The sequence below is a fragment of the Natator depressus genome, chromosome 17 (assembly GCF_965152275.1).
Source record: "Natator depressus isolate rNatDep1 chromosome 17, rNatDep2.hap1, whole genome shotgun sequence".
Taxonomy (NCBI): Eukaryota; Metazoa; Chordata; order Testudines; family Cheloniidae; genus Natator; species Natator depressus.
The window spans coordinates 1817162-1839630 of NC_134250.1; the positions used below are offsets into that span (position 1 = coordinate 1817162).

General features: G+C 41.0%; 1 protein-coding gene across 1 annotated transcript in view; it reads right to left on the reverse strand.

The window, feature by feature from the left end:
* The window catches only part of PHF12 (PHD finger protein 12), a 44355-nt gene that overhangs the window by 16582 nt on the left and 5304 nt on the right, over positions 1 to 22469 (reverse strand). Inside the window, exons 3-6 of the mRNA XM_074974566.1 lie at positions 7228 to 7300; positions 2461 to 2848; positions 1509 to 1629; positions 208 to 340 (exon numbers count right to left, since the gene is read on the reverse strand). Of these exons, the coding sequence (XP_074830667.1) occupies positions 208 to 340; positions 1509 to 1629; positions 2461 to 2848; positions 7228 to 7300 (715 nt within the window). The remainder of the gene's footprint in view (positions 1 to 207; positions 341 to 1508; positions 1630 to 2460; positions 2849 to 7227; positions 7301 to 22469) is intronic.

The following is a 22469-nucleotide window of genomic DNA, read 5'->3' on the forward strand; positions in this document are numbered from 1 at the left end:
TATAACAAAGAAAATTAGCAAAATCAACATTCTACTTCTTCAGTTTGTTTACATTGTGTATAGTCAGTTTACTGCTTGTTGAAAACATCCTTAGAAATACTAAGGGAGAAGCAATAAACTCTTTTCAAAGTTTTTTTAAAATTAGTCCATTAATAAAATTGAATCTGACCGTGTCCTTTTAACATCCATTTACTATTATAAACTTACCACCACGTGTTCAATATGATTTGGACACATCCATCTGCCCAGGGGCATGGCAGTAAGAGGGGGCTCAAGACAATCCATGTGGAACAGGAGGGGGCAGTAATCACACTGAATAAGAGGTGCCACTCTGCAACTCCTGCAAAGAAACAGGGAAACAGCTGCTATTTTTATTATTTCCTAGAAAACCAAAATTAATGTTGCTCACCACCTTCCTATGCTACAAGTGGGAGGGGAGGGATCACTTGTAGCCAATAATTAGAAAGAGACCGAAGTGGCCCCAGCCACACAATTTATGTAACCTAATAAAGTTACTGTAGCTCTCATCCTCCCTTTCCCCTGAATTATTTGTTGCTATTGTCTAAAATTAGGCAACAATGGGGTAATTTGATCTGTGTGGAGTCCTACTGGACTGAAGTCAAATGGGCACAAAGATCTGCCCATGCAAATCCAAATGCAGGATGGGGGCCTTGGATTGTAAAATCCTTTGGGTAGGACTGGAGCAGTGTCCTTTGTTCCCCAGGCACTCCATAGAAGCTGTATAAACAGTTCTGAACAAGCTGCTCTCATTCACTACTGCTTTGGCCAGTAGGCCCATTACCAAGGAAACTCATGGACCCTAAGAGCGACCTCCAGGGAGTTAAATTATTCCCAACTACTCCACTCCTCAGAGAGGTATATTATGTTGCACCGAGAACTTTTACTTCAGAGAGACGGAAGAGGCCATCAAAACAAACTGGACATGAGAGGGGGTCTCTTTCAAATATGCTTGTTCTTCCTAGCCACACACAATTCATTTAATGAAGCCATCAGCTTCATCGTAGGTTTCTTTTTTTAAAGCTTACCTGAAGCTCCTCCTCACTTCCCACAGCTCACTTAGAGTGAAAAGACACTGAGCATAGCTGTACTGTGATTCGGTTTCCACAATAATATGATTTAGACTATCAGTTAAACTGACTTTTTGGGCTGGGATGTAAATTCATGGATATGGATCACTATTCCAGCAACCCAAGATTGTGTAAATATTTAGCTCTGTGGTTCTGTGATTAACCATTTCTGAGTGTCCCTTGCATAATCTGGTGGCATGCATCTTTGTCAGCGATTTTCTGCCTTTTGTTTCTGAGCGTTATTTTCTCCTAACGCCCTCTATATGCACCATAAATTACACTCACTACTACACAATTTTTACTCATCCAATGCCTTTTAAGATCAAAACTGGTATTTAAGCAGAGGATGCCAAACTTTTCACAAACAATAGAATTTCATCCACACCAAGTGAAACTCCCAGAAGTGAGAGACTTGGGTACCTGTTGCATGTGAAGCAGACTTTCACCGGCAAGGGAACCAGACCATTATGGTCTAACTCATGTTGTGCTTTCTTGACATTCTTTCCCGTGGTTTCCTCCTTCCTCCTCCTCTTACTAGTCCCTAAAAAGTAAATTAAAAGGTTTTGCATTACTTGTGTGTAACAGATCCTATTCTGATCACTGTAACTGGAGCAAACGGATATACACATCCATCTCTAGCAGAAACACACACACTTATCTAGGAAGAGGCTAGCAAAGCTACTTAGGGCACCACAGCCCTGACTTAAATCTGGTATCAATTTAAAAGAAGGGGAGATGAGGAATACAAAAATAAAATGAAGGCAGGCCTGTTATTTGTAGACATGAGCCAAAAAAGCAAGCAGCCATCTAGATTTAGTCAGAGACAATATCTAGGCTAAACTGAGTTTTCAAATTATCAACTTGTTACTTACTTAGTCTGAAAGTCTATTCCAAGAATACAATGGCAGTGAATAAAAGTTCGGCAATTAACAATCCTAACAAAATACAAGGAGACTTCCTCTGGCTGGTAAAATCCTCTGGCCGGTAAAATCCTCTGGCCAGTGTCATTTGGTCTGGCAGAGGGCGTCCGAGAGCAGCCGTACACTACTCTGTTAAACTCTACTGAAGTTCCGGCCAGTCCGGCATTTTGCTATTAAACAGGTTTCCAAGTCCTGCTGCGTGCCCTGGAGCGAAATAAAAAACTCATCTATTGTTCTAGTGAAGCAGCCACATCTGAAGAGGAGCTGGAGGAGAGTGTACACCCGCACCATCTACTTGCGGAGGGGGCATCAAAGCCAGAATTAGAAAAACATGTCAGTAGAAACTTGCATAAACTGGACAAACAAGAGCACAGAGAAGGCAGAGAGCACTTCTGCAACCACCAGTTGCATGTCTGACCTGTAAGCTATGCAAGTAAACAATATTTACTCACCTGGAAGTGCTGTGGTGCAGGTCAGTTCATTCGGCAACTGGAACTGGGTTGGGTTTCTTTCCATGGCAGCTGCAATAAGAAGCTCAAAGGGTCGCTTCAGCTGGGGCTGCCCACAGTCCATTTCCGCAATGGCAGAGTCATCATCCACATCAATTATGTCCTCGTCTACATCATTCTGCTCTGAATTGGGAGTCTCAGTGCTGGCATTAGATGTAGGAGTGCCAGGCCGACTTGCTCTCCGTTCCAAGATCCTGGCATGTGCAATTGCCCTGATGCTGGTGCTAGACCTGTCCAACAGGTCTGTGTCACTTGTGGGGGAGGTGGTCCTTTTCCCAGATTTGTCCACCAATCCATTTACCTGCCCCAGCTCCTTCTTCTGTTCTCGCTTCTGCATAACATGAAGAGCCACACTTACCACTCGTGCCATATAAATAAGTACATTGGCCCTGATACATACGTAAGTAAAGATTGAACACGTTTCAGAAATGCTATATGAACAAAAGCTCAAGACATTTATTGCAACAGTTTCTCACCATGACATTTAGCCTTAAGCCAGTAAAAGCAATTTGGTTATTGCTAGTGTGACTAAGTCACACTACTACCAAAGCAGTTAGAGCGGCCAGGTGTGGGAGGAGGTTAACCTACTTGCCTTTCGCCTCTGGAGACTTGGATTCAAATCCAGTCTGGACATGAGTAACATGTTTAGTGGCATCAGATTCCAAATTAATACTTGAGGTCAACCAACCCATGTATTTGGGGACGATATTTACCAATGACACCTCTTAAACCATGCGTTCTCAAACTGGGGGTCGCCAGGTTATTACATGGGCGGCTTGCGAGCTGCCAGCCTCCACCCCAAACCCTGTTCTGCCTCCAGCATTTATAATGGTGTTAAATATAATTAAAAGTGTTTTTCATTTATAAGGAGGGGGGGCCCGCACTCAGAGGCTTGCTTTGTGAAAGGGGTCACCAGTACCAAAGTTTGAGAACCACGATCTTAAAACAATACACAGTGGACCATTCTGCTGCCTAATACAGTGCAGCAGGGTTTGCAGCGTTTGAGTCCATTCATAGCAGGACTACTCAAAAACGAGAAAAGAATTAGAACGATGACTTGAGAGCACATAAAAAGTAAAAACTGCAATGTGCCAACTTAACACGAACTGGCCACTTCTGCTCAGGAGAGTCTATGGGGAGTTGAAGGTAAGGAAGGAAATCAACGCTGGAAGCTAAGGACTGGAATAGCAGAGGCTGGTGCACAGAAGGGTTCAAGTACATTCGCAGAAGTGTTCGAAGCAGCATGCAGAGTATTTGCCCACACTATGCCTAGTACGAAGAATCAGCCGCTGGGAGTAAAAGTAATTAAAAGCCACCATAATAAAGTGGGGGAGTATGGAAAGGAACATGGAATACATAAAAAGAAAAGGAGTACTTGTGGCACCTTAGAGACTAACCAATTTATTTGAGCATAAGCTTTCGTGAGCTACAGCTCACTTCATCGGATGAGCTGTAGCTCACGAAAGCTTATGCTCAAATAAATTGGTTAGTCTCTAAAGGTGCCACAAGTACTCCTTTTCTTTTCCAAGGTATTTATGTGTCAGATATGCTAAACATTCGTATGCCCCTTCATGCTTTGGCTACCATTCCAGAGGACATGTTTCCATGCTGATGATGCTGTCATGGGGTCCCCGGGCAATGATCTGGAACTGCTCCCTACGAAGCCAGGCAGGATTCTGGTGGAGCCTCCTCTCTGTGAGCAGACTGTCTTCAGGGCAAGAAGCTCACACAGCTTCCACCTTCCTGGGTCTGACCTTGGAGCATTCAGCATCCTCTGCCCCTCCGTGTGCTTCCCACAGGGAGTCCGCCCAGGTGGGCTCCTGGGGAAGCTAGAGAGTCCTGCACCCCAACTTCGCAGTCAGACATGACTCTCAGCCAGCCAGTAAAACAGAGGTTTATTAGATGACAGGAACACGGTCTAAAACAGAGCTCGTAAGTACAGAGAACAAGACCTCTCAGCCGGGTCCATTTTCGGGAGCAGTGAGCCAGACAACCACATCTGCACTTCACGCCTCATCCCCAGCCAGCCCCCAACTGACTCACTCTCCACCCCCTCCTCCTCTGGGCTTTGTCCCTTTCCCCGGGCCAGGAGGTCACCTGACTCCTTTGTTCTCCAACACCTTTAGGTATCACCTTGCAGGGGGGAAGGGCCCAGGCCATCAGCTGCCAGGAGAGAGAGAGAGTCGGCCATTTACATACACTGCCTCTTTGCTCTGCAACAATTACACCCCCTTATCCCACCACCTAGAGACTTAAGAAATGCATAGGGGAAACTGAGGCACCCCTACAGTATTCCGAAGAAACATTAAGAACAGTCCCACTTCGTCACAGATGCTTGTTAAACAATTAATGCGTTAATTAAATTTTGACAACTCCTTGGGGGAGAATTGTACATCTCCTGCTCTGTTGTACCTGCATTCTGCCACTTATTTCATGTTATAGCAGTCTCAGATGATGACTATGCACGTTATTCGTTTTAAGAACACTTTCACTGCAGATCTGACAAAACGCAAAGAAGGTACCAATGTGAGATTTCTGAAGATAGCTACAGCACTCGACCCAAGGTTTAAGCATCTGAAGTGCCTTCCAAAATCTGAGAGGGACGAGGTGTGGAGTATGCTTTCTTCTGGCGGCATCTGACTCAGATGATGAAAGTGAACATGCATTGGTCTGCACTGCTTTGGATTGTTATCGAGCAGAACCCATCATCAGCATGGACGCATGTCCCCTAGAACGGTGGATGAAGCATGAAGGGACATATGAATCTTTAGTGCATCTGGCATGTAAATATCTTGCAACGCCGGCTACAACAGTGCCATGCAAATGTCTATTCTCACTTTCAGGTGACACTGTAAACAAGAAGCGGGCAGCATTATCTCCTGCAAATGTAAACAAACTTGCTTGTCTGAGTGAGTGGCAGAACAAGAAGTAGGACTGAGTGGACTTGTAGGCTCTAAAGTTTTACATTGTTTTGTTTTTTAATGCAATTTTTTTGTACATGTTTACATTTGTAAGTTCAACTTTCATTATAAACAGACTGCACTACAGTATGAGGTGAATTGAAAAATACAATTTCTTTTGTGTTTTTACAGCACAAATGTTTGTAATCAAAAATAGAAAGTGAGCACTGTAAACTTTATATTCTGTGTTGTAATTGAAATCAATATATTTGTAAACGTAGAAAACATCCAAAAATACTTGAATGGTATTTTTTTTAATTGCGATTACTTCTTTAAAATCGCTTGACAACCCTAATTTTGAAGTCTCTAGCCAGCCAGCCAGCCTTCTTGGTGCTCCTAGTTTGGAAGGAGCAATGGGCATAATTTATTACGAGTCACAAGGGGCAGCATCAGCACAGTTTAAGGATTTAGCATTCACATCAATCTACATGAAAGCTGTGAGACGTGCAGCATATGAACCTCCAAGGGAGAAAATGGGTAAAGACAGTTGAACATAGGAAAGGAGGGGAATCCCGCTTTAAAAAAAAAAAAAAAAAAAAAAAAAAAATCAAAAAAAATCAAAAAACGAAAAGCCAGCAACAACAAAAACCAAACCACAGGGAAAAACAGGAGCAGAGAAAAAAAAGAAATTGAGCCACCAGAAAGAGAGACTTTTGTCCGATACAGGTTTTTCGGAAGCAGCATTTCTCTTTTGTGTGAGGTGCTGGAATGAGCAAAAATTGAGGGCTAAGCCATTCAAGGTAAGGAAAAGAGGTAGAGAAAGCAAAGCCATTGCTCTTTTTAAGCTGACCTTTTTATTGTTGAGACAAGTTTCTGAAGCGTTACTGTCTTCAGGGTACAACAGCATCACAAGTGATTTGCCAGGAGCAAGAGACCATGATAAAAGGTGTCAAGTTGGAGAAAGCAACATGTTAGAGGGGAATTTGTGTGGCACGTCATATGAATGGTTTCCTGGATAATTTGGTGCAGAATCTCTTTAAACACTTGGGTACACAGTCTGAAGACGTCATTGCTGCAAAATCATGTTTACATTTAGCAAGGAGAGCTTCCTGGGAAATAGCATGTCAAAAAACCAAGCCACAATCTTGCCCAATCATCTCTCCATCCTGTTCTTACAAATAAGGAAGTCATAATTCACAGCAATTTCAGTCTGTTGCTATGGAAACTGTTGTGGGGGTCAGAGTTTTGTTTTGTTTTTACTAGCCAGAATCAGGAGGCACTGCCATAAAAGCATCAGACACTAAAGATGGGAAGCCACATTAAGGCACAACTAGTCCATCTCCTTTGCCCATGCAGAATTATTCCCTCTGGGATTTTTTAGTGCAGTTTGTTTTTTCCTGTCCAAGATTTAATGTGGAAAATTGCTGTTTGCTGAGGGTATGTTACTAAATTAATGTTTGTAAGTCTGGATTTAAGTTCAGTTTTGTGATTTCTAATAGTAAAAGTCAGTACAGGAATTTGGGACTTCCTTAGAGTTTTCTGTGCACCTATTCGTAATCAAAACCTCTCTGCTCTGCCAAGCTGTCTAACCTTCACTTTACTTTCTGCAATTCCACGATCTCACACACACTGGAGCAGAACTCTCCAAGGTTTTGTATCTGTGTCTGTGGGGATGGGAAAAGAAAGGTTGGTGGGAGGGAAAAAGGGCAGAAAGACTCAAATATGAGTGAAACGTTTGGAAAATAACACAGAGTGAACATTTTAGAAGAGGGACACAAAGAACTGAGTTTGTTTGGTCAAGAGGTTTTACCTTTCGGCGCACAGTGCAGCGATGACACATCCACTCCCCTGGAGGCAACATTTCCTCACTCAACGGAGGGTTACTACAAGAGGAATACAAGACACAGTTTACTTTCAGATTTCAGCTTGCAACACTGAGAACATTTCAAGCTGGCCCAGAATAATTCTGAGAGTTTCCATTGCCAGGAGTCTTCTCTATTTTATTCAGGTTCATGGACTGTGCTCCCTCTGTAGGCAGTTCTTTGTAATAAACCTATCACCAATGAAGCAAATTATAAAATCTTATAATCTAATTATAAAACACTCACTTCCACCTTAAAATATTCTGCTGTGAAAATCAGCCCTCCATATTAAGCACTTATTCTCCACAACTGTGGTGCTTACCCCATCCTTTGCATCAAGAAAACAGACTACACTTTGGTGCCATGTAAGTCATTGCATTAATAGATGCCAGTTTCACTGCCCTTAAATATATACACCTACGCACCTTTATAATTCGAACAGTGGGGTCTTAAAGTTCATTTAGAGCCTGCCATAAGACTGGATCAGATTCTTGTCCAAGAAAGAACTACATCAAAAGTCCCCAAAACAAGTGACAGAATTTGTCTTCTAGTTTACAGCCATGATCCCTCTTCAACTGAGGGTGTCTACACTGGAGATGGAGGTGTAATTTCCAGCTTGAGGAGACATATCTCAATCAAAGCTAGTGTGGGTAACGTAGTGTGAGCAGTGGGATGGACTCCCTGTCCCAACTACTGTACACGCCTAGGGTCCTTGACAGGACTGGGCTTGGAATCGCTAGCCCACCCTGCCTCTGGGATCCACTTCTATTTTTAGTGCACAAACTCAATAAGAGCTAGTGTGTACATTTACATAACTGGGAAAGTACACCTCCAGCTCCCGTGCAGTTGTGAGCTGTTGCCATGAAACTCACCTGCCCAGGAAGGGAAGAGGCAATGCATTATACCTACCAGTACATTCGAATCAGCTAAGAGGCAGCAAAACACATTCATTTTCTGCATTAGTTACTATCAATCATAATAAGGCCTGGTATTCCACCAACGCATGAGATATGCAGTTTGACTTGAAGATATGAGCTTAAGATTTGTCTGACCCCAAAGAATCAGCCCTTGGCCATTAATGAACAGATACTGTACCATGTCAACAAGAATATCTCCCAAACTGAGAGATGTTTGACTCATGTATGCAGTATAAGTCTATACTCCTTGGAATAGCATTTTCTGTGCCTTCCTTCCCACTATATTTTAATCTCCTTCGTCCACTCCTCCTTCCAGTCTATGTGATAAGGCCATGGGTGAAAGAATTACAAAGTTACCGCTTGATCACAGATTGGGAAGGGTGGAAACCCTTTTCATATGGCTTAACTACAATTCTTTCAGTTTTCTGGAAGCAACAGAACTGTATAAAAATATTTGCTAGGATCCTGGACTGTGGCCATGAGCAGCTCCAGTAGAAAGCATACAGAACAACCAGCAGACAGGCTGGCTGAAGCAGGAAACGTGGCAGAGAATTTGGAAAACTGCGAAGATTTTAGGGGCGTGGAAGTTAGTCTCACATCAGTAATAAATGTGAACAAACTTATAAATTACAAATACATACCAAAACTGAACTGAATTAAAAGTTGCCCTTGCAAGATTTGTTGACAAAAATCAGCATAAGCAGGCATAGAAGAAAAAAACATCTAAATGAGAAACTCAAGTTAAACTAAACCAGTTCAAGGGGTGATGGGGACAAAGTTCACCACGACCCCCAGGACAGTGGGATTTTGAAATCTGGCCCTTCTCCAGCCTTCTCTCAATGTTACAACAGCATAAGAGATATCTGAGGGGTTTTGGGTTTTTTTAAATGTTTTTAAAAAGGTAATTTTCAACTGAGATCTTTTTTCTTGCACAAGTTATGGTTTAATCAGGTCACTAACTGTCATGGAGGAAACAGAACTGCTGTCAGATAAACAGAGGACTCTGTTTCCATGTAGTTTGTTTTCAAAGTGTATTTATTTGTATTTTAACTCTGTATAAATTTACTGTAGTTGTTAGCCAAAATTCAATGATGCAATACATACTTCAGCCCAGGGATCCCTCTTTCCTGCAGAGAGTAAATCCACTGGTTAGGGCACTAGCATAGGAAGTGGGAGACTTGGGCAAGTCTCCTAGCCTCTGTGTCTGTTCTGCATCTGTACAATGAGGAGAACAGCACCTCCCTGCCTTCCAGGGTCTGGTGAGGATAAACCCATGAAAAGGCTGAGGAGCTCAGCTACTGCAGTAATGGGGGCCATATAAGTACCTGAACTTAAGGGACTGAGGCCTTATTTTGTCAAGTGCTTTGAGAGCTTTTGATACAAGGTAATACAGAAGAGTCAATTACTACATTAGTATTAACTAGCCTTTAAATACCAAACACTAAATAGCAGAGGCCTGAAATAAGTGACTGCTAGTCAAGTGTTCTTCTATAATTCATGAAAGTCCTTTTTACTACAAGGCTCAGTGACATCACTTAGACAAGCCAATATAAAGCTAGCAAAAGTCACAGATGTTCTACTGTAAATTAGTCTTTGCAAACAAATATTTTTAAAGATGTCTCGGATAGCAGCTTCTTCAGTGAGTCTGCCACCATATGTTCTGAAGCTGTAGGTATTTTCTCCATAGAGAACCCCAATGCTAGCAGCGGGTCCCAGGCACAGGGTCCGGCCTCAACTTCTAAGTTTAACCTATAAAACAGACTTCCTCTTTTCAAACAATGACGTAGCATACATTGGGTAAGGCTTACAAACATCCTGACACACAGTCGTCCACAGGCATTGACGCTGTCAGGTTCACATTCTGTATGTTGAGTTGCACAGGTTCTAAGAATGGTTTTTACTGCCTTTTTCCTTCAGTCTTCCAGAGTGGTGGTAACCACCATTTCTGGTCTCAAAAACACAGGGGGATTCAGTAGAGGCAACACATCTGGCAGCCATTTTGAGAAACAAAAGTTGAGCATTTCTAGCGGCCTATGCTTCAGGTATCTAGAGTACTATATTTCTAGAATGCACACTGAAACACACCTAGACCTTGTTTTTCCATTTCCTGGAGGTCTCAGGCGAACAGATGATCAAGCTCCTTGGAAGACACAAAGCACCAAAACCTCTCTTTCAACTACAGATAATGTGATAGAGTGTCAGACGTGTGGCTGAAATTAGGAGTTTTTTACAAAATAAACTAACATTTTGTTAACAGAAACCTTAGTAACAGCAACAATCTCAAATATGCTTCTTAACATTTGGATTAATTGCAAGTCCTGAAGTGACCTCAGCAATAGCTTCAGATCCTTTATTTCCACTGGCTTAAGAGTTCTTTAAAAAACATAGCTAGAAGCCACTGATTTATTTTGGGGCATCTTGCTGATTCCCTGCCCCCCCCCCCCAAAAAAAGAACAAAACTAAAGAAATTAGCAGTTCCAAAACTACAAGGTGGTAAAAAGCTCACTCCTACAGACATGCCCAACTCTGCCACAGAACAAGCCTGTCCCCATTTTAAGATATGTTTTGTATGCCAACTCAGAAATACACATTTTGCCAGACACACTTCAGGCTATTTTAACTCATTATCCTGATCTTAGATATTTTTACAATGGAACAGTGAATAGTGCAATGGATCCCAGGAAGTGATAAAAAGGACAAATGATTTTGAAGAGATTTCATTTTACGATTTTTCAAAAACCAAAATATTTCATGTATTTATGAATATGGATATACAAGATTTTTTGTTTAAAAAGTCACTTAATACATCTCTCTTGCATTAGTCTGTAAAACCCCTAGTTTTAAAAATACTTTAGAACAGAATGCTCATTTTAAGGAGCTCTGAACAAAGCTGCCATTTCAGATCAACTGCAACATTTCAATATCAAACTCTACTCCTGAATTTACTTCACCCTCCAACGGGGCCCAGCTACTGCAATCAATGCGCAAAGCCGGATTCTGGTCCTGGAGGTTAATGAACTGCTGCTCATCAAGACAGAACACTATACTAACCAAGATGGATGAATACTGTTCTTGCACTGCTGTATTCTGAGCCAGGAAAAAGCCACTATCCCAGGTTAACACAAAGGAAATGTGCCTTAGTTAAGTGCGCAATTTTAATTAACTAGTTATGACCACATTCCCCACCCCTCTACAGCAGGCATACTAGAAGTAAGATCTTTAAGCAAGACAGCAGTCAGTGTTCTTGCCATATCACCAAACTCTACTTTGAGCTGTGCACAGCATGGCTGCTTTCTACCTTCTATTTTTCATAGACTTATTAACACAAACCTCAAGAGCATTAATATTTGTTACAGATGAAGCCGCTGCCAGCAGGAACTGTTGCTCAACAGCACCAACTTAATTATCAATTACACATAATATATTTGCTTTTCAATATGGAATTGTACCACATATAGTTATACAAGAGCCTGCCCTCCATTTCAGAGACTTTTCCTTTTTATCATGACATGCAAGCAAAATGGTGCAGCAACACTGACATAACGTGGAAGGTTACTGATGTGCGACCTGCATCTGTCTGCTCAGTGTAACATGTACATTTTAGAACTTAAGACAAAAGAAAGACAGCCCTGAGAAATATAAAATCTGACTTTCAAAGTTAAAAGACTAAACACACCTGAAAAGGTCAATCCCACAGAGAACTAATTAAAAGATTTTCATGGCTCTACCTTTGCAAAGAACAGATTACACAAGCCACAGAAAATGGTGTTAAATATTGTTTATACGGACAGTAATCTCATGGTTTTTCTATACTAAGTATCTTTTTTTAAACCCATTTTCACAATATAAGGTTTATACAAGAATCATTTTACAAGTCTCTGGAACTATCTCCCATATACCATACATTACGCAAACCCTCACTTAGGAAGGTGAAATCATTATTTAAATGGATATCATGAAATCAAACAAACCCCCAAAGTGATCTGTATATTAGGAGTTTTCATCAAGCAATGAAGCTGTTTTATTTTTCAATTTCACACTCTGGAGCTCACATATATCTGATGTTGGTATTAGACTAAATCCTGTAATTATGCTTACTGTCACTTCCTGAGGTCAGCAAAGTAAAGAAAACAAATACTCGGAGGAATGGCACCCTCTCTGATCTGCCATTTCAACGGTGCAAGATGCATGGTTCAAAAGGAACCAATTGTGACTGCATTAGAAATGCAAGTTAATTATAATTGGCATTCCTGGTGGGCACCTTGCTGAAAAAGACCATTTGTGAAATCTGCAGTGAGGGTGCTCCCTGCCTGCTGATGGCAGAGAACAGATGCCAGTTTCCATCATGCTTTAATAATGGAGTGGAGAACTTTGGAATTCAATGTCTGAATAAATTTTCTTGTAAGACTTTTATGTTGATGAATTGTGTAAAGACATACTTGGAGTTTTCTCTTGTGCAGAGGAAAAGTCAGAACTTAACAGAAACAACTGGGCACAAAAGGAAAAAATTTACAGCAGCCCCTTCATTCAGCTCACTCATGTCACTTCCTAAAACCTCCCAGTTATATAGCAGGATTTACTGACAGGCTTATATTGGAAGACACTGGTGGGTAGGTTTGCCAGCAAGATAAAAGGCAGACGAGTGAAAAGCCTTTATGTGGACTCTGACTTATTCTAATGACGGATGCAGCTACAGCTGTTCTACGAACATCATAGAGAACAAGGTTTATTGGCTTCCCAGTGTATGGCCATAACTAAAACTCTAACAAGGAAACTAGCCAGAGTGCCAGCGTATTACAAACGCCCCATTGAGAAATGTAGAAAGTTGCATCATTTACAAATTTGCAATTCTTTGAAACAGTTTTACTGTGCCCAAGTTACACACTTCTATTCACAGCTGCTCCCCAAAGCCCTCCAGGGAAAGGACACCTGGAACAAAGTGTTTGAAGCCAATACATTACACAAAGAACAAACAAGTCAACAACTGCAGCTAGTCAAAATCCCTGCCTGTCTTAACTCTCTTACCACTCTACTATAGACCTTCTGTGCCAAGGAACAGTTTGCTGATTTATCTTCTGTGGGAAAAAAAGGAAATGGAGACCGTGTATCTTTAAGACATAGTTAGGAAATATTGCAACCCCTTCCTCCCCTCCACCCCAATAATGCCAGAATCTCTCCAACAGGAAGTATAAGAGGAGATGATTCAGCAATATAAGTGTTACATCGAGCTATTAAACAGCATATCTAAGCTATTCCAACCCCGCTATGGAGATCCACCTGTTTTTTAACACAGATAACGTTTGGCATGTAGGATCTAAGTTTGGGCTCTCTTTAAACGGTCAGCTTCCTGATGTTTATAGTGAATCCAAAATTCCCACAAACAAAATGTCAGAATGTAGAGCGCATCCCAAATTTTGGATAAAACACACAGGACCGATTTCCTCCTAAGAATTATCAGAGCTCCAACACATCTTTCCTCTAACAGGTTCAGGAACAAGGTATTCTTTGGGCCTGATCAGACTTTAAGTGGATGTTTTTGTATCAAACGTGATATGGTAAAGTCTGTAAGATTCATATGCAACCACCACATTTTTCAACATGTTTTATTTGACAGGATTTTAAGGACAGCCACTGGAGAGGCTGGGTACTTTCCTCTGTAGGAAAGCTGCATATTTCCCTCAATACTTTGGGGAAAATTAAAAAGCTCAATCGTGACAAGTGTAAGGTAATATGTATTGGAAGGAATAATTTGAAGGAATAAATTTAAACTCTTTGTACACATTGCTGGCTCTAAATCAATACCAGTTAGTAAGGAGACTTGAGCATCACTGGGGATAGATCAATGAAAACTTCTGCTCAATGACAATGGCAGTTAAGAGAGTCGTATAAGGAAGACTAAAAATATTACACAGATTACCCCCTTCCCTGGAGTCCTGCTTTCAATTGGGTCACACAGTTGCAAGGTACAGCAGAAATAAAGGATTCAGAGATGGATAAAGATCAGAACCCTTGGGTCACTTCCATGTGACCAGAAAGAAGAGTCGGACCATTTAGTTCAGAGGGCGAACGTAAGGGTTTAGGAGGAAGTTTCACTATGCACACATGGTTCCATAACTGGTTACTATGGGGTTTCTTGCAAATTCCTCTGAAATATCCAACACTTGCCACTGTCACAGAGCAAAATACGACACCATCTGCTGGTCTGATCTGATATTGTAATTCCTGTGCTCATGAAAGCAAGGGACTACTAGTGCTGGCTAACTACTGGCATAACATGAGCTCTTGCTTTAACCAAACATCTCAATCCTTCCTTGGATCCTTCCGCTCCTGGGAGTAACTGTTAATATCAGATAGTCTGATAAATATTTGGTGTGGACAGATATCCACTGGAGTATGGTCCAAAAATAATTTCATTTGTGAAAATATGAATGCAAGGTTTTCAATGACAGAAGCGGCGAACACCTTGCTTCCCCCCATTGCTCACCTTGAGTTATTAGCAGAGTTTGGATTGGTGCAGGCCTTCCAAGGATTTAAACTCTCAGCTAATGCTCATGGTCAAACTCCCTGTGACAAAGTCTGGAAAAGCACCTAGGGGATAGGCACTCCAGAGGTTAAGCCTCAGGAACGCCTTATTGCAAAAATAAACTTACAGGGTTACTTCAGGAAAATTCCGACTTAGGTAGTTACATTCTGGCTATGTAAAATTCACTCTGCTGTTTCAGAGACATGGAGTGTTCTTCTCCGCTTGTCCTGAAGTGTTGTTTAGTGTTTAATATTATCAGAGTAGGGTGCACTTGCGTGTTATATGAAGCTATCACTACACAATTTTCAAAGTGATCTGAAATCCTTTGGGATGAAAAGTGATACACAGATGTAATGTAATATCATATACAATATTGCATACGTATATAGAAGGCTACACAGTGTGCAGATCAGGCCTACAGAATCACATGCAAATAAATGCGCTGTTTCATAAGATTCTCAATGTTTGTGATGAACTTAAAACTCCACACAGCGTGATAAAAACCTCTTTAGGGGAAAGAGCACAACAGTCAAGTCACTTTTAGACTTATTGAAAAGAAAGAAAAGACAACGCCCATCAATATTGCACAGATTGGAAAAAAAACACTAAAAAATTGCCAAACTCCAAAATGACAGGACAGTATCTAATCTACAAATTCAGCACAACACAAACAATATTTCTTCACACAACGCTGTCAACCTGTAGAACTCGTTGCCAGGAAATGTTGTGAAGGACAAAAATATTACTGGGTCCAAAAAAGAATTAGCTAAGTTAATGGAGTATAGGTTTATCAATGGCTATTAGCCAAAATGGTCAGGGATGCAATCCTATGCTTTGGGTGTCCCCTAAACCCCTGACTGCTAGAAGCTGGGACTGGTGACAGGATGGATCACCCAAATTGCCCTATTCTGTTCGCTCCCTCAGAAACATCTAGCACTGCCCACTTTTGGAAGACAGGATACTGAGCTAAGTAGACCATTGGTCTGTCCACTATCGCCATTCCTATGAAATGGCTTTCTGGTTGATGGCTTATATTGTGAGGCATGAGACTATGGCTATCCTAGCCAATGTAACTGTGGATGCTCTGGTTACCCATATACATATCAAGGACATTTGGGAAAACTACAAAGCACATGATGATCTCTTACTGAAGTGAATTCCACAGGTTTATTATGTAAAAAAAATTTTTTTACCAGTCAAATTTGTTTGCTTTTAAGTATGTTCCCTTGTTCTTAATCAAGGAGAGAAGGTAAACAGCTGTGTTTGTTTAGCTTTCTCTAAACCATTTGTTGTTTTACATACCTCAAGTTATATTCCCTCGCCTCATCTCTAGAAGAGATTATTAATTTACATTTAAAATTATTTAGTCTAACTTTCAATCTCTCCGCACACAGAAGCCTTTCCATCTCTCTAGTATTTTGTTGCTCATCTCTGGGCCTCTATATCTGCTCAACATTTCTCAGATGATCAACTGAATACATCTTCAAGGTGGGAATATTTTAATTTGCTTGAGGATTTTTAGCCTTAGAAATACCAGGAATGTCAAGTCTGAACTTCTGTTTTGCTAACAAGACAGAAGTGTATATTGAGTGTTCTGAGCCCTTACAATGAAGTGGACATGTTGAATTTTAATAGAGAGCTTTTCTCCAAAGTATTTTAGTTAGCTAGATGTTTAGAACTTGTTTTATTTTATTTAAACCTGAATAAAAGCAACATTCTCTCAGGTGTCACCACAACATGTCACAATCCATATTAACATGGTTTTTGTAAAGGGAAATCATGTCTTATCAATCCACTAGAATTCTCTGAGGGGGTCAACAAGCATGTGGACAAGAGGGATTCAGTGGATAGAGTGTACTTAGATTTTCAGAAAGCTTTTGACAAGGTCCCTCAACAAAGGCTCTTAAGCAAAGTAAGCTGTCATGGGATAAGAGGGAAGGTCCTCTCATGGACTGGTAACTAGTTAAATGATAGGAAACAAAGGGTAGGAATAAATGGTCAGTTTTCAGAATGGAGAGAGGTAAATAGTAGTGTCCCCCAGGGGTCTGTACTGGGACCAGTCCTAGTCAACATATTCATAAGTGAGCTGGAAAAAGGGGTAACCAGTGAGGTGGCAAAATTTGCAGATGATAACTAGCTTGAGTAGTTTTGTAAGTCCCAGGCAGACTTGGGCAACCAAATGGCAGATGAAATTCAATGTTGATAAATGCAAAGTAATGCACATTGGAAAACATAATCCCAACATATATATAAATTAGCTGTTACCACTCAAGAAAGATCTTGGAGTCATTGTGGATAGTTCTCTGAAAACATCCGCTCAATGTGCAGTGGCAGTCAAAAAAGCGAACAGAATGCTAGGAATATTTAAGAAAGGGATAAATAATAGAACAGAAAATATATTGCCTCTATATAAATCCATGGTAAGCCGACATCTTGAATACTGTGTGCAGATGTGGTCAACCCATCTCAAAAAAGATTGGAATTGGAAAAGATTCAGAAAAGGGCAACAAAAATGATTAGGGGTATGGAACGGCTGCCATATGAGGAGAGAATAATAAGACTTCAGCTTGGAAAAGAGACGACTAAGGGGGGGGATATGATAGAAGTCTATAAAATCATGGCTAGTGTGGAGAAAGTAAAGAAGAAAGTGTTATTTACTCTCTCTCATAACACAAGAGCTAGGGGTCACCAAATGACATTAACAGGCAGCAGGTTTAAAACAACCAAAAGGAAGTATTTTTTCACACAACGCACAGTCAGCCTGTGGAACTCTTTGCCAGAGGATGTTGTGAAGGCCAAGACTATAAGGCCACGTCTACACTAGCCGCTGGATGAGTGGGGAGTGATCAATCCCCGATCGCTCTGCTGTTGACTCCAGAACTCCATCACGGCGAGAGGCGGAAGTGGAGTCGACGGGGGAGCAGCGGCCGTCAATCCCGCGCTGTGAGGACGCAAAGTAAGTGATTCTAAGTCAACCTAAGATACATCGACTTCAGCTATGCTATTCTTGTAGCTGAAGTTGCGTATCGTAGATCTATCCCCCCCCACACAGTGTAGACCAGGCCTAAGAGGGTTCAAAAAAGAACTAGGTAAGTTCATGGAGGATAGGACCATCAATGGCTATTCGCCAGGATGGGCAGGGATGGTGTCCCTAGCCTCTGGTGCCAGAAGCTGGGAATGGGCGACAGGGGATGGATCACTTGATGATTACCGGTTCTGTTCATTCCCTCTGGGGGCACCTGGCACTGGCCACTGTCGGAAGACAGGATACTGGGCTACATGGACCTTCGGTCTGACCCAGTATGGCCATTCTTATGTTCTTTCAGACCTTCAGCTGGCCACAGAATTTTTCCAGGTAGAAATACTAGATTAAAAAAACTTAAGCAGATTAAAAAAAGCAAAACTGAAAATCCACCCATACGTTTTCAGATTTTTTTTTTTTTTAAAAGAACAAAAAGATACAAACATAGGCACAAACCTCCTCCTCCTACCCCCTTTCACATCCTGCTCCTGTTACTATTCCTGGTGGAAGGAAATCCTAGGGGTAGTTAACACAGTATCCTCCCTCCCCCCGCCAAAAAAAAAAAATCCACAGCAGAAAGTCATAGCCTGTATAGGCACATATTTTATAATGATTAGGGCTACTTGCTCAGGGAAGGTTTTTTTGGCCTGTTGTGTCCTCAGGCCACTGCTAAATTCAAACCCCGCAGAGAGCAATCTCTAGCTCATTCTAGTTTATTTCAAAAAGTGACTCATGCACAGCAGACATCAGTGGAAAAGGCTCAAGTCAGGTTCAGGCACTAGATTTCCTCCCAACCTGCTGTTAAAATATTTGCCTTTTATACTCGAGACGATATACTGAACACCTCTCAGGAAAGGCAATTTGTAAAAAGTATGTTAAGGGTGGAAAAAAACCACCAGAACTAGTTATACACAGCAAAGACACAAACCTGCACGGCTACAACTGCATTCAAGTGTGCTGACAAGATTATGATCCATGGTGACATGCAAGGTAGTTTTCTCTCTAAGTCGTGTTTAATTCTACAGCCCCTCGGCATCACACAGCAGTCTACAAGGGAAGTTGGGCAAAAGCCATGGTGAGAACTACTGGTTGGGGAAGAACACAAGAAGCTCTTTGAAGGTTGACTGTGCCAAGTACTCCAGAATCAGTCATATACAGTTTAGCCACTGTGGCAAGATGCTTGCTTACGCTTTCTTATTCTGGGCCTGGATCTACACGTAAAACTTAGGTCGACCTACATATGTGACTCAGGGCTGTGAAAACTTCACATCCCCAGGACATAGTTAAGCCAGACTAAGCCCTGGTGTCGACACCACTATGTTGATGGAAGAATTCTTTTGTCAAACTAGTTACTGCCTCTCAAGGGGGTGGATTTACTACAGCGATGGAAAAATCCCTTCCGTAGCTGCAGTAAGTGTCTACGCTACAGTGGCGTAGCTGTAGCTGTGCCACTGTAGTGTTTGTAAGTGTAAACATAGGCCAGATCAAGAATTTCACATCCCCAGAACAAAGCCACATTATATTCTGAATTACTTTAATGTTTTCACACGCCTAAACTTGCTTCCTGGATTGATCTTTTAAACTGCTAGATCTTACACGGATTTCTATTGTACTATTGCGTAAAGCCTCTGACCGCCAGATGCTGGAACTGGGCGACAGGGGATGGAACATTTGATAATTGCCCTGTTCTGCTCATTTCTTTTGAAGCATCTGCCATTGGCCACTGTCGGAATAAGGATCCTGAGCTAGATGGAGCTTGGTCTGACCCAGTATGGCCGTTCTTATGATCCCTTGCTACCACAAGGTTCCTAATGCACTGAGGACTCTGTTTCAAAAGATACACTTTCCTTCCTACTCTGGAAATTATTGCCCGCTTTCTTCACAGTAGGTTTCTGCTAGTCATTATTGACTTAAGGATTAAGGACCAGAACACAGGAAAAGTCAAGAAAGCATCACATACTGACTCAGTCTAGAAACAAAGGAACTCCAAGATGTGTGTGCGCTTAGGGGGTGTCTTGAAGGGCAGCAATACCAACTCTGCTGCCTTTATTACGTCAATACCTGTGCTGAATGGGTCTTACAACTGAAGGCTGACAATATGCTTTTCTTGTAATTTACACACATGCCTGGCACCTTGCAAATGAGGTGTAGGGTATTACACACAGATAGGAACGTAAGAACAGCCATACTGGGTCAGACCAATGGTCCATCTAGCCCAATATCCTGTCTTCTGCTCTAGTCAACACAACTATAGTTTCTTAATTACAATTCACTTATAGAGGCCTGAGGCACGCACTGGTGTAACAGGCTCAGTCACAACCCTATCAGGTTCCCCAAACTGAGATGCTCCCCAGTACAGACTGTAACAGTGATAGCATCGGTTTCAGAGTAGCAGCCGTGTTAGTCTGTATTCGCAAAAAGAAAAGGAGGACTTGTGGCACCTTAGAGACTAACCAATTTAATTGAGCATAAGCTTTCGTGAGCTACAGATAAATAAGCTGAGCTACAAATAAATCAAATAAATTGGTTAGTGATAGCACCATGCATATTTTGTTAAAAGTGCCTAGAATTAAAACTTCTGATGTATTTATCCCACCTCTAAAGAAAGCAAATGATGTTTTTTCCCATTTTCTCCCTTACTAATCAGTACCAGAGGAACACACACCTTTATCGTATAACTAAGGCCCTGTATAAAAAACTTTAAAAAATTCATGAGTATAAATGGCAAAGTATTGGATTTCACACGGTTTCCATGCAATTAATTTTACATCTTAATTTAGTCAATTTATAGGCCAGCATGAATTTTAGAAGTGTTAGGAAAATTCATTCTGTCCTTGAAATTGACTAGCTAGGGTACTTTTTTTCTTTTTGTATTAAAGACTTAATTGTAGACATTTTCCATTTAAAAAAATATTTAAAAGATCATAGTTTGGGGGCATTTTCATGATTTCTGTGGCCTCCATGAATTTGCATAGGGCCGTAACCAGTTGTCCTCCCTCCTTTTTGCGGGGGTGGGGGGAAGAGAGTGGGGTGTAAAACAAGCCATATAAAACTTGCAGGTAACTGTACCTTCTTGATTTTTTTCCCCCAGCAGTGTTGAGCCTAGGTATATAGTCTAGCAGATAGAACATAAGGTAACAAAAATTAAGGTCAAAGAACTTTTACAGGTAATATTTAAGATCTGCAGAGCCGTCATTAACCAATGAACATTATCCATCAGAAATCAAATCCAATTAAAATCTCCTTGCTAAAGCAAGTGCCTCTAGGTAGTAGAAATCCTTTGGGAGGATGTTTCCACATTCTGAAACGCTCCCATGAGCCACACCTACAGATGCGATAACATGCTGGAAGACAGCAGCTAGAAAGTAAAACCATAATGGGTAACTACTGAGCAGAACAATGGATTCAAACTAAGTCACAGAGTTACTTTAAAAAAACTTCACTAAACCGAATAGTTCAGCAAGATGCAGCATCTTTAAAACACAGATTTCACTGCAGCAGTAAAAACGGATGATCACAATTTTCAAAATGTTTAAGAGTTACAGTTCAACATCAAAGCATATTTTTCCCTAGGCAGGGTAACAGGCCTTGTTAGTTTTTATCAGTGATCTTATCCTGTACCTTTCAAACAACTTTACTTGTAATTTCGATACCTTTTCTAAAAAGTTTAGTCCATTTGATACAGAGGAGGGTGAAGGAAGCATGTTTAAGTTCAGCTATTATAGCACATCTTGTTGATTTCGACAGAGTCCCACTGATGACTGGGAAACCCGATTACTATGGTCCAGTTCTGAGAGTAGCAGCAACCAGTGGTTGGGTTGGCAGGCACACTTCACTGTGTACATGTTAAATCAACCATAAGATTTTACAAGAGCATGCACCCACATACTGAAGAGAATGATACCTTAAGGGTCCTGAATTACACATTACAAAAATTCAGCTTATTAAGTTGTGACAAACCAAACTCCAGAAAATTCTAAGTTCTGCGCACAGCATTATTCCTACAGTTGAACTTTTATGGCTTTGCATTTCAGAGCCTCAGTGTAAACTAAAAAAGCAAAACCAAAAGTTGAACAAGGGAGCTTAACAGAGCTGCTATGGCTGATCATGTTACTGTGTCTAAAGGCACATAAAGAATGACTTTTTTTTAATTAAGTAACCAGACCAGTGCAATTGCTTCTTTCATTAACTTTAATATCTCAGATTCCACTTTGCTTCTGACACCACCCAAATACCAAATGCAATTAAAGCATAAAATTTGGCAAGCAGCGAATTAATTTAAAATATTTTATTAACTTAAAGATAAACAGGTGTTAATAGCATGAGTTGTTTTCTTACATAACTTTAAAATATTATGGTCTCTTCTAACAGTTATGAGCTCAAAAAGAAGCTTAAATTAAAGTCTCTGTACTCCAGGCTTACTTCAAGGGCCTTTTAAACGATGGATTTTGCCAGTATATTGTTCACATAAAAGGAGGATCTAGTTTTGATAGTAAACATTCAAACCTAAATTTTAAGTTCTTTTAAACCTACGAAGAGCCAATGAGTAAGCCTTTTTAAAGTTATCAGTAATTTCAGTATGACGTTTCATTCACTTACATGGAGCGTTGAAGTGTATTTAAACTTTGTCCAATTCACTATTACCTAGCTGAGAGTTAGTTATCTCACGGCAGGATGTCCACAGCACCTATTTTTATGGCCATTAAAAGACTAAATCACTGAAATTAA